The sequence below is a fragment of the Lithobates pipiens genome, unplaced genomic scaffold (genome assembly GCF_037356315.1).
Source record: "Lithobates pipiens isolate NorthernLeopardFrog02 unplaced genomic scaffold, aLitPip1_a1.2 Scaffold_8, whole genome shotgun sequence".
Lineage (NCBI taxonomy): Eukaryota > Metazoa > Chordata > Amphibia > Anura > Ranidae > Lithobates > Lithobates pipiens.
In genome coordinates, this window is record NW_027507903.1 from 650,674,372 (window position 1) to 650,687,362 (window position 12,991).

General features: G+C 41.6%; 1 protein-coding gene across 4 annotated transcripts in view; it reads left to right on the forward strand.

The window, feature by feature from the left end:
• The first annotated feature begins 7,295 nt into the window (after window positions 1-7,295).
• LOC143961707 (CD209 antigen-like protein C) overlaps window positions 7,296-12,991 on the forward strand; it is a 321,050-nt gene continuing 315,354 nt past the window's right edge. For 3 of the 4 annotated variants that reach the window (XM_077471028.1, XM_077471032.1, XM_077471029.1), the window contains exon 1: window positions 7,296-7,424. In XM_077471028.1, the coding sequence (XP_077327154.1) occupies window positions 7,391-7,424 (34 nt within the window). In that variant the 5' untranslated portion in view covers window positions 7,296-7,390. The remainder of the gene's footprint in view (window positions 7,425-12,991) is intronic. The other variant, XM_077471030.1, reaches the window with a different exon arrangement.

The window sequence follows — 12,991 nt, forward strand, 5'->3', positions numbered from 1 at the left end:
ATGTGTAGCGCTGAGGCTTGTAATAGCCATATAAAGAATTACATAAAAAATCACAAAGTGAACGATACAGTACAATGTGCAAGTTGAAGTCCAATGACCAATATACAACTGGGAAATGTGAATCAATGTGGGGGATTAGATCCAAATGTGGATCAACCGTGGTGTCTCAGAGGTGATGACTGCACAAGGGGATGATGCTTGTGACACGGAGAACATCAATACTTATAGACACTCAATGAGGTACTCTTACCAGCAGAGGTGGACACACATACCATCTGGCAATGGGTCAAATGCGCATTAATGGTTGTCTTTTGGATGTGATACTGAGGTGCCGGATGGTTGTCTTTAAAGTGTGATGACACGGTCCCAATCACAAGGATAGGTTAACGGCCAAAGGTGGTTTCCACACATGTCCGGAACTTCAGAATCCAACCCGTCAGTGTTCACCAGTACCGAAAGTATCATAAAAAAGGAGGAAAAAAGTGCTTCATATAGTGCAGATCAGCCAATAATGTTTTATTGGGAAATTTCTCACAGTCAAGGAGACATAAAAGAGGATACAATAGTAATATAAAAATAGCATAAAATCATTAAAAAAAGCAGTATGGGACTCTCCGATAGCCAGCCCTACGTGTTTCGACTCAAACGGTCATCAACAGGGGGTATCGATCACAATGGTGACAACTGTCAACTGGGATGAACCTATTACGATCTATTTCTTTAAAGTGAGTGGTGGTAATTAACTGATTGTCTTTAACTATGATATTTAGATCTAAAAAGGATATTTTTCTTTACTAGCAGCATAGTCCAGCTCAATAGAGTTTAGTGTTGGTATAAAGGTTTCCAAAGAGTGGAGATCAGCTTCCCATAGGAGGAGGACGTCATCGATGTACCTTCGCCACAGAAGAAGCTGAGGTGGGCAATTACTCAAAATGATGTCCTCCTCCCATTTAGCCATAAATAAGTTTGCCAAGCTGGGGGTGGACTTGGCACCCATGGCTACTCCATGGTTTTGCAAATAAAAAGAACCCCCAAACCAAAAGAAACTATACTATGCACACATCCCAGTACACAATGTTGTACTGGAATGTGTGCTCCCAGAACAACCTTGTGTACTTTTCAGAGGAGTCCCATCTTTAAGGCATATCATTTCCCATAACCTTATGGATCGACCAGTGAGATCAACCTTTCTTCAAGATTTAAAAGGCTTTTTCCCATGTCGCAAATGTAATCTGTGCACTTCACTCATTTAAAGGGATGAGATTGGAAAGTTTACGATCTCAAAAGACTTTACGTGAATTATTAATTCCTTTACTACATGTTCCACTTAAAATGTAGTTTACATGTTACAATGTAAAAGTGGAAGACAATATGTAGGTCCAACTATCAGGGTGTTGCAAGTGAGGTTGGGTGAACATGTTGGCAACATCAAAAGGCGTTTCCTGGGCCACAGTGTGCCCAAACACTATGACCGATGTCATCATTAGAATCCCAATAATACTCTGTTTGTTGCCATTGACAAACTGACCAAACTGACTCACTGAAGAGGCTGTCATGTTAGAAGAGAAATCTCACACATGGAGACACGCTGGATACATCATTTAAAAACGTACGTTCCTTTTGGACTGCGGCACAGTGGTGTAGTGGTTAGCACTCTCACCTAGCAGTAAGAAGGGTCACTGGTTTGAATCCCAACCACGACACTACCTGCCTGGAGTTTGCATGTTCTCTCTGTGCCTATGTGGGTTTCCTGCGGGTACTCTGGTTTCCTCCCACAATCCAAAGACACGCAGGTAGGTTAATTGGCTTCTGTCCAAAATTGGCCCTAGTATATGAATGGGGACCTTAGATTGTGGGCTTGAGGGTAGGGAGCAATGTGAGTGTGCAATGTACAGGGATAGGGACAATTGTAGACACTCAGGTTGAACTGGATGGACTGGTGTCTTTATTCAACCTTACTAACTATGTAACTATGTATGTAACTGAATGTGATGTAAATTGTTTCATCAACAATGGCTGAATTCCTTATTACTTGTGTGTGTATATATATATATATTTTCCTACAAAAATACAGCGGCCACGAAGTGAAGGAGGGCCACCGCGGTGGGTTCTAACATATTCATGTTACTACATACTAAGACATGAGACAAACATTTAGATACAAACGTGAGGGAGATATTTCATAGTTTCCAAAACAAAAATAAAAAGCAAAAACAACCAGACGGTATGCTGCCTTCACTCTTTTAGCGGTAGAAAAAAATAAAATGGGAAAAACAGAACAGCAGCTCCAAACCTTGCATGGACCAGCCACATAAATTCAAAAACAGGTATGCGTATTTTAATCACACAAGCGTGTACTACACATCCATCAACCCACTCATCATTACAGATTTTTAAAGCCACAGCTGAGCTACATCTAAGGTCTTTGCTGTCCAGAGCCTGGGTTTAAACTCAGTTATGAATTTCTCCCAACTCCAGGCGTCAAATACCCCAAGTAGTATCCTTGGACCACCTATATAATTCCTTAAGGGGTTTAATGGCCCTTGCCCCAAAACTAGGCTTCATGTACTGTGCATTCGTCTGACTGTGGGAAGCCTCTCATTCCTTCCCTTGCACGGACTGCCCATTGCCCATGGCGATTCAAATCAGCTTATCGTCTTACCCTTGCCTCCAGGGAAACCCTTGCACCCATTCGGGAGTGCACCGCCCAGTGCCTTCTTCTACAGTGGATTCACGGACAACCACTATATCTGGTCCAGTCCCCCAACTAGAAACCCTAACTGAGGTGTTATTTAACCACTCTTTTACACTGCAATACCCATAATAACAACCAACTATTAACTATGTCAAATGATTAGTCAACAACCACAGCTCACCCCCCCCCCCCCCCCCGAATTATGTCCCTACCCCTCACAGTGTATGCATACACAAGCGTATTCGCGGTACGACTGTACACTGCGTTGCCTGACTAAACTGCATAGCACACTTTCGCCCGCTTTCTCTACAGAACAATGTGGCTTCTCTCTATACCTAGATGTTACAACAATAACGTGGATTCCTCCTGTTTACTCTCTACCCAAAACTGTATTGCAGTATAAAACTTTGCAAAACAACTGGAATTAAAATTTTAAAACCAAAGTGATTTCCATGGTCCTTCCAAACACAAGTCCCTTTGTCCACATGCTTGTTTCAAAAGACCCCAAGCTCCTCCCACCGACTTCCTGTTTATACATCACATCCTGCAAAGAACTTCCTGATGTCTGATCAGTTCTAAAAACCCATCTAACTGGTTTATTTACATATCAATGGACAGGAAGGAGGAGGGGAAGCCTACCTTCCCTGAACTTCATATTATGTCTTTTAGGCTGGGTTCACACTGCTGCGGGGGGAGATCCGGATGTGATTCGCACCGCACTGCAGTGCAAATCACATCCGATCTCCGTAGCGATGCGAGTTCAGCCATACAGATAGTATGGCTGAATTCGCATCGCTCCCGCAGCAAACTCGCACGGGACCCTTTTTTTGGTCCGCAGCAGAATCGGATCGCATGGGTGTTCACACCATGCGATCCGATTCCTGTGCGAGTGTGCAGATCGCACTGCGATATGCGGACGGATCTGGGGGTGTCATTAACATATCATTGACACTCCCAGCCGTCCGCATAGGGCAGTGTGAACTGCCGGCGGGAGGTATGCGATGCGGGAAAACGCCGCGGATTCGCGGCGTTCCCGCATCGCTATAGTGTGAACCTAGCCTTAGACACAAAAAAATAGCTATGGCTACCCCCTTCTGGACTTTATAACATCATATAGGAAACTTCAACATGTCTAAAAAAAACTTGTGTCCAGGAAAGGGTGGAATAAACCACTATACTGCAAATGGGAGGGAATCCCCCGCGACTTCCATCCCCTGGGCAGTCAGACCACTGAAACTCCTGCAAAAAGATTACTCAACCTTACTAAACTCTGAAATCTGGCCCAAAAGCAGAGCAATTTCACCCAAAACCAAAACACAGCAGACACAAAATGGCAGTTGCAACAAATGAAAATCAGGCAATGGCAAAATGGTGGAAGAAATCCGGACTAAAGCAAAATGGCAGACGAAAGCCAGACCACGACCACATGGTAGATGAAATCTGGACTACAGAAAAATGGCAGACGAAAGCCGGACCATGACCACACGGTAGATGAAATCTGGACTACAGCAAAATGGCAGACGAAAGCCAGACCACGAGCACACGGTAGATGAAATCTGTACTAGAGCAAAATGGCCGACGAAAGCCGGGCCACGACCACATGGTGGCATTAACACATGACATGCAGTCGCTGATCCCGCCAAAACCACCACAAACCAAGATTTCTTCACTAGAAAAACAGAATTTCTCCCCACAAAAACTGACTACACAATTGAGGCACCAAATGAACACTTAACCATAGACAAACACTTTCGGATGCATTAACTAGGGTCCAGTGTTCCCAAATACAACACAATACTTGGCTCTGAAAGTTGGAAGGTCAACAGATACACAAGACCAAGACAATGCTGCTTGCATGCTTGATCTTTTCATCTCAAAACAAAACAAATCCCTCCATGCTATTGCCTAGAATCCTGCATGGCTGACCCCCACCCCCCCCCCCCAGCCACATTGCCACTTGAATATGCGGCAGCCATTTTCAAAAGCAACTTAAAACACAAAGTTCACTAAACCATTTGTAGGTGAAAAATATTATTACATTTATGGGGACATGTGTCTTGCATCAGTTAAACAATATACACAACTGTCTTTCTGGTCCCATACATAGGTAATAATCACAATTCACACATTTCTATTTCTTACATACATCACCAACTTATTCCACAGCATACAGTTTCTTATCAGCCTGCTCAGTCATACACAACATACAGTTAATTACACAAATATTTTAGGTTGTATTAGATGGGTCCTATAGATGAGGGAAGTTTTCCAAACAATACTGACAAACATACAAATTAAATCCCGCCATTATACCAAAAGATGAAAAATGTGTTCTTTTGCAAAGCGGAACCTACCTAACACATCGGACAGATAAAACAAACCCCTTTGCCTCAGGACAACAAAGTATTTCAAACGGTTTGATGTCCTGAACTGGGATCCGCTCTTCCCTCCTCCTGATCCGATGTTTAGATGATTCTGTTCACTCCATAATATCCTGGCCCGCCATCACTGATGTGGAAATGTCGCTATACGCTGCACGTAATCCATGTCACTTTCAGCCTTTTGGTATAATGCATCTTCGTACGACCCTGTTTTCTGTATCTTTCCAAGTAACACAGACATGACCACCATTCTTACATCCTTAGCTCAATAGAGCTTGGTTGCTTCACAAATCAGCCAATCAAGCACAGGCATACAGGAGGAGTTATACAAATCTCAACCAATGAACAATGACTAGGGGAGTCTTATGGGTGTGTCTGGGCAGCGGCAGTGTATATGATTTCCCGCCCCCTGTACTCGCATGGCTGGTCTTGAAATCATGGACGCTGTGTCAGACCGTTTTTACCATTGGTGTGAATCCTTATTCTGCATTGTTCAGAGAACAATGCATACCTGGATTATGCTACCATTCCTATGCATGGGAGACTATCTGCAGGGGCACGCCATGGCCCCCCCATGTGCTAATCAGACACCGAAAGACAAAAGTGTGCATTCCCCCATAACCGATAATGTCTTCCCCCCAGACGATCGTCTGTGCATTGCACAGGGGCCCTTCACTGGCGGACATATCCTCACTCTGCAAACACTTCTCTGTATCATCAAGAAGCTTTTCACTATCAGACAGATCTCAACCAGCGTCAGTCTGCCCCAGTCAGCTCTTTAGAGCGGGTTGCGGGAGAACTAACACTGGGACACACTGTGACAATACATATTAAATACATCATCATAAAATTTCCACAACAGCTTATATTGCCGGGAGGGCATCCATAGATGTTCTACGTGAGACTTGGCTGATCGTAGATCAGGTAAAGAGCCAATCACAGCAGGCCCTTTACCACATCATCAGCTATCAGCCAATGACAGCTGATCACGGAAATAAACAGGTACCGGTTACCGTTTTTTTTTCTTCACGTTGTCAGGGTGAAGGAAAAAAAAGCATGGCTTCTTTTAGAGGGATTAAAGGGACATTAGTCCCCATAGTGCCCACATGTGCTGCTAATCAGTGCCATCTTTCAGTGCCCACCAGTGCCACCTATCAATGTCCACCAGTTCCACATATCAGTGCCCACCAGTACCACATATTAGTGCCCAGCAGTGCCACCTATCAGTGCCGCCTCATCAGTGCATCCTGATCAGTGCCCACCAGTGCTGCCTCATCAGTGCACATCAATGCAACCTATTAGTGCCACCCATCAGTGCAGCCTCTTCAGTGCCTCCTGATCAATGTCCACCAGTGCTGCCTCATCAGTGTCCATCAGTGAAACCTATCAGTGCCCATCAGTACCACCTATCAGTGCCCATCAGTGCTTACTGATCAGTGTACATCAGTGCAGCCTGTCAGTGTCCAACAGTGTCACCTCTCTGTGCTGCCTATTAGTGCCCATCAGTGCCACCTATCAGTGCTCATCAGTGCCACCCATCAGTGCCAGCTCATCAATGCCTCCTGATCAGTGACCATCAGTGCTGCCTCATCAGTGCCTACCAGTGCAACCTATGAGTTCCCATCAGTGCCACCTATCAGTGCCCATCAGTGACACCCATAAGTGCAACCTCATTAGTGCCTCCTGATCAGTGTCCAGCAGTGCCGCCTCATCAGTACCCATCAGTGAAACCTATCAGTGCCCATCAGTACCACCTATTAGTGCCCATCAGTGCCGCCTCATCAGTACCCATCAGTGCAAACTATCAGTGTCTATCAGTGCTGCCTCATCAGTGCCTATCAGTGCAGTCGATCAGTGCCCATCAGTACCGCCTCATAAGTGCCCATCAGTGCCCATCAATGCAGTCTCATCAGAGCGCATCAGTGAAGGAGATAAATTACCTGTTTGCAAAATGTTATAACAAAATATGAAAAACATATTTTTTTCTCATTTTCACTCTTTTTTTTTTTTGTGTAGCTAAAAAAAAAAAAAAAAAAAAAAAAAAAAAACAACAGCTGTGATTAAATACCACCAAAATAAAACTAAATGTGTGTGAAAATTTCATCTGGGTTCAGTGTTGTATGACTGCGCAATTGCCAACTTCCCCAAGAGCAAATGTCTGGTTTAGTAATAATGCTAAAGAAAATACAGAAATATATACACTTCCTCTTTGCGTCTGTGGTGTTTGTTAGTTCCCAAAACCAAAATGTTCTAAAACGGGCAACTCCTATTGAAGACACGGACTCTGCAGGGCACGGAATCGGGATTGTCCGCAATGAGGAGACCTGAAGATCTGGAGATGGAGTCAGGTAGGTCAGAGATGTGATCATTGATGGATAGTGACGGAGGTGGGAATCCTGGCAAGAAAGTGTAGTATTATTAAAGGGGGTGTAATCAATGAGCTCCTCTTATTTTCTCCTTGTTTGCCTGGGAAAAATTCCAATAAAAAAGTTGTGTTATGTTTGTCAGGGGTAAAAAAATAAAAAAAAACTCTTCTTGATCCTACCAGTGACATGATTACAGAATTAGTCCGGTAGAATAAAGACCAAAGTCGATCAAGTTCACCAATTAGAGAAGATAAATAAATATATAAATAGAAATATACAAAGCTCTATAATACATTTGATCCAGAGGAAGGCAAAACTATTTTTTTTTTTATAAAAAGCATGGTCCAATATGCCCCACCAGGGTAAAAAAATGTTCCTGAACCCACAGGAGGCAGATAATTCCCCGGATTTACAATCTCTGGTGTTATTGCCTATACATGTTAGTAAGCATATACGTAGTTACATAATAAGTTCTGGTTGAAAAAAAGGCCATTTAGTTCAACCAATAAAAGCGGGGGGCAAAAAATAGTTAATTCTATTCCACAATTTCACAGCTTTTACTGTGAAGAAGCCTTTTCTGTATTTGGAGATTAAGTCTCTTTTCCTCCAGACATAAAAAGAGCCCCCCTCTCCTCTGACCTTAAGGTGAATAACTCAACACCAAGTACACTATATGGACCACTTATGTATTTATACATGGAGATCATATCCCCCCCTTATGTATTTATACATGGAGATCATATCCCCCCTTATATATTTATACATGGAGATCATATCCCCCCTTATGTATTTATACATGGAGATCATATCCCCCCCTTATGTATTTATACATGGTGATCATATCTCCCCTTATATATTTATACATGGAGGTCATACCCCCCTTATGTATTTATACATGGAGATCATATCCCCCTTATGTATTTATACATGGAGATCATATCCCCCCTTATGTATTTATACATGGAGATCATATCCCCCTTATGTATTTATACATGGAGATCATATCCCCCCTATGTATTTATACATGGAGATCATATCCCCCCTTATGTATTTATACATGGAGATCATATCCCCCTTATATATTTATACATGGAGGTCATACCCCCCTTATGTATTTATACATGGAGATCATATCCCCCTTATGTATTTATACATGGAGATCATACCCCCCCTTATGTATTTATAGAAAAATAAAAAAACGTGCTTGCCTAATCAAAAAGAACCGAACAATCTGCAATACCCAAAAATTATACTACATTCACAGAATCAAGAAAAAAGAAGTGGGCTGCGCTAAAAGTTATGAAATACTTAATCAGTGAAAATTGAAGTGAAACTATCCAATCCACAAAATATTAATTATCTCCCCAATGTTGTATAAGAATATGTGCAAAAAATTCATATAAATAAATACAAAATAAATTATCTAAACAAATCTGACCATAAAAGTATTGTTAAAGAGGGATTTCACTGTGAAAAAAATAAAAATTATTAAAAGCCAGCAGCTACAAATACTACAGCTGCTGACTTTTAATAAATGGACACTTACCTGTCCCAGGGTCCAGCGATGCCGGCAGCCGAGGTCGATCGATCGCTTGGCTCTCGGCTGCTGCAGCCACCATTCTAGGTAAGGGAATTAGGAAGTGAAGCGTTGCGTCTTCACTTCCCGGTTACCTACTGCGCATGCGCGAGTCGCGCAGCACGATAGGAATTGTCCGCGCTGTCTCTGGGACCCGTGTGCATCCCAGCAGACAGTGCGCAGGGACAGGAAGAGGCATAGACTCCGATGGGAGTCTATGCCTGGAAGTGGGTGCAAATACCTGTCTTAGACAGGTATCTGCACCCCCCTCCCCCCTGAAAGGTGGCAATTGTGACACCGGAGTGGGGGGGGGGGGGGGTTCAGATGAGCGGAAGTTCCACTTTAGGGTGGAACCCCGCTTTAACTCAAGCGTATAAATATAAAAAATTATTCAACTTGAACCATAATAGATCAATAGAAATAATGACTCTACTAAAAGTTCATCAAAAGAGTCCCAGACAAAAAATAATACAATCTTCCACAGTGAAGAGAGAGTGAAGTAAATCCAAAAACATGTGTCATCTGTGGAAACCAGAACCTCCACCACAGTACACGCTGCCGCTTACCAGATGTTAGTGGTTCTTTATTACAGAGAACCACAAAACACAGATGGCTATTTCCCCCATACATCCCCTATACATGGAGATCTTATCCCCCCCCTTATGTATTTATACATGGAGATCATATCCCCCCTTATGTATTTATACATGGAGATCATATCCCCCCTTATGTATTTATACATGGTGATCATATCCTCCCTTATGTATTTATTACATGGAGATCATATCCCCCCTTATGTATTTATACATGGAGATCATACCCCCCTTATATATTTATACATGGAGATCATATCCTCCCTTATGTATTTATACATGGAGATCATACCCCCCTTATATATTTATACATGGACATCATATCCCCCCTTATGTATTTATACATGGAGATCATATCCCCCCTTATCTATTTATACATGTAGATCATATCCCCCCTTATATATTTATACATGGTGATCATATCCCCCCTTATCTATTTATACATGTAGATCTTATCCCCCCTTATGTATTTATACATGGAGCTCATATCCCCCCTTATATATTTATACATGGAGATCATATCCCCCCTTATGTATTTATACATGGAGATCATATCCCCCCTTATGTATTTATACATGGAGATCATATCCCCCCTTATATATTTATACATGGAGATCATATCCCCCCTTATGTATTTATACATGGAGATCATATCCCCCTTATGTATTTATACATGGAGATCATATCCCCCCTTATGTATTTATACATGGAGATAATATCCCCCTTATATATTTATACATGGAGATCATATCCCCCTTATGTATTTATACATGGAGATAATATCCCCCTTATATATTTATACATGGAGATCATATCCCCCTTATGTATTTATACATGGAGATCATATCCCCCCTTATGTATTTATACATGGAGATCATATCCCCCCTTATGTATTTATACATGGAGATCATATCCCCCTTATATATTTATACATGGAGATCATATCCCCCTTATGTATTTATACATGGAGATCATATCCCCCCTTATGTATTTATACATGGAGATCATATCCCCCCTTATATATTTATACATGGAGATCATATCCCCCTTATGTATTTATACATGGAGATCATATCCCCCCCCTATGTATTTATACATGGAGATCATATCCCCCCTTATGTATTTATACATGGAGATCATATCCCCCCTTATGTATTTATACATGGAGATCATATCTCCCTTATATATTTATACATGGAGATCACATCCCCCTTATATATTTATACATGGAGATCATATCCCCCTTATGTATTTATACATGGAGATCATATCCCCCCTTATGTATTTATACATGGAGATCATATTCCCCCTTATGTATTTATACATGGAGATCATATCCCCCCCTATGTATTTATACATGGAGATCATATCCCCCCTTATGTATTTATACATGGAGATCATATCACCCCTTATGTATTTATACATGGAGATCATATCTCCCTTATATATTTATACATGGAGATCACATCCCCCTTATATATTTATACATGGAGATCATATCCCCCTTATGTATTTATACATGGAGATCATACCCCCCCCCCCCTTATATATTTATACATGGAGATCATATCCCCCTTATGTATTTATACATGGAGATCATATCCCCCCTTATGTATTTATACATGGAGATAATATCCCCCTTATATATTTATACATGGAGATCATTATCCCTCTTATGTATTTATACATGGAGATCATATCCCCCTTATATATTTATACATGGAGATCATATCCCCCCTTATGTATTTATATATGGAGATCATATCCCCCTTATGTATTTATACATGGAGATCATATCTCCCCTTATGTATTTATACATGGAGATCATATCCCCCCTTATGTATGTATACATGGAGATCATATCCCCCTTATGTATTTATACATGGAGATCATATCCCCCCTTATATATTTATACATGGAGATAATATCCCCCTTATATATTTATACATGGAGATCATATCCTCCCTTATGTATTTATGCATGGAGATTATATCCTCCCCTTATGTATTTATACATGGAGATTATATCCCCCCCTTATGTATTTATACATGGAGATCATATCCCCCCTTATGTATTTATACATGGAGATCATATCCCCCCTTATGTATTTATACATGGAGATCATATCCCCCTTTATGTATTTATACATGTAGATCATATCCCCCCTTATGTATTTATACATGGTGATCATATCCCCCCTTATGTATTTATACATGGAGATCATATCCCCCCTTATATATTTATACATGGAGATCATATCCCCCTTATGTATTTTGAGCTGTGTGCAGATATATCATTACAATATCTGCTGGCTACTTTTCTTGTTTGGTCCCAGTTTGAGTTATGATTGAGCTCCTATCCCTTGTGCTATCTATTGATATCTGGGCATGTGGATGTCCTCCGGCGATGCTATAGGATGCTCAATTTCTGTTCACCAGAAACCAACCCCCCCCCCCCCCCCAAAAAAATATATAAAAAAACATTTTTTTCCCTCCGTTTTTGGCCGATACGTATTCTTCTACATATTTTTGGTATAAAAAAAAATCGCAATAAGCGATAATTGATTGGTTTGCACAAAAGTTATAGCGTTTACAAAATAGGGGATAGTTTTATGGCATTTTTATTAATACTTTTTTTTTTTACTAGTAATGGTGGCGATCAGCGATTTTTATTGTGACTGCAACAATATGGCGGACACATCGGACATTTTTGACACATTTTTGGAACCATTGTCATTTATACAGCGATCAGTGCTATACAAATGCACTGATTCCTGTGTAAATGACACTGGCAGTGAAGGGGTTAACCAGGGGGTGGCAGTGTAGGGTTTAAGTGTGTCCTAGAGGCGTGTTACTAACTGTGGGGGACATTGCTGTGTGTTAGTGAACACTGATCTCTGCTCCAATCACAGGGAGCAGAGATCAGTGTCACTTGTTGCTAGGCAGAACGGGGAGATGCTGTTTACATTGCGGGTATCCCCGCGGCAATCGAGTGGCGGAAAACTAACACTGCAAATCACCCTGAACACACCATCCCCACCATAAAACATGGTGGTGGTAGCCTTATTGTGGGGATGTCTTTCTTCATCAGGGACAGGGAAGCTGATCAGAGTTGATGGGAAGATGGATGGAGCCAAATACAGGGCAATCTTAGAAGAAATGCTGTTAGAGTCAGCAAAAGACTTGAGACCGGGGCGGAGGTTCACCTTCCAGCAGGACAACAACCCGAAAACATACAGCCAGAGCTACAATGGAATGGTTTAGATCAAAGCATTTCTATGTGTTAGAATGGCCCAGTCAAAGTCAAGACTTAAATCCAATTGAGAATCTGTGGCAAGACTTGAAAATTACTGATCACAGACGCTCTCCATCCAATCTCTG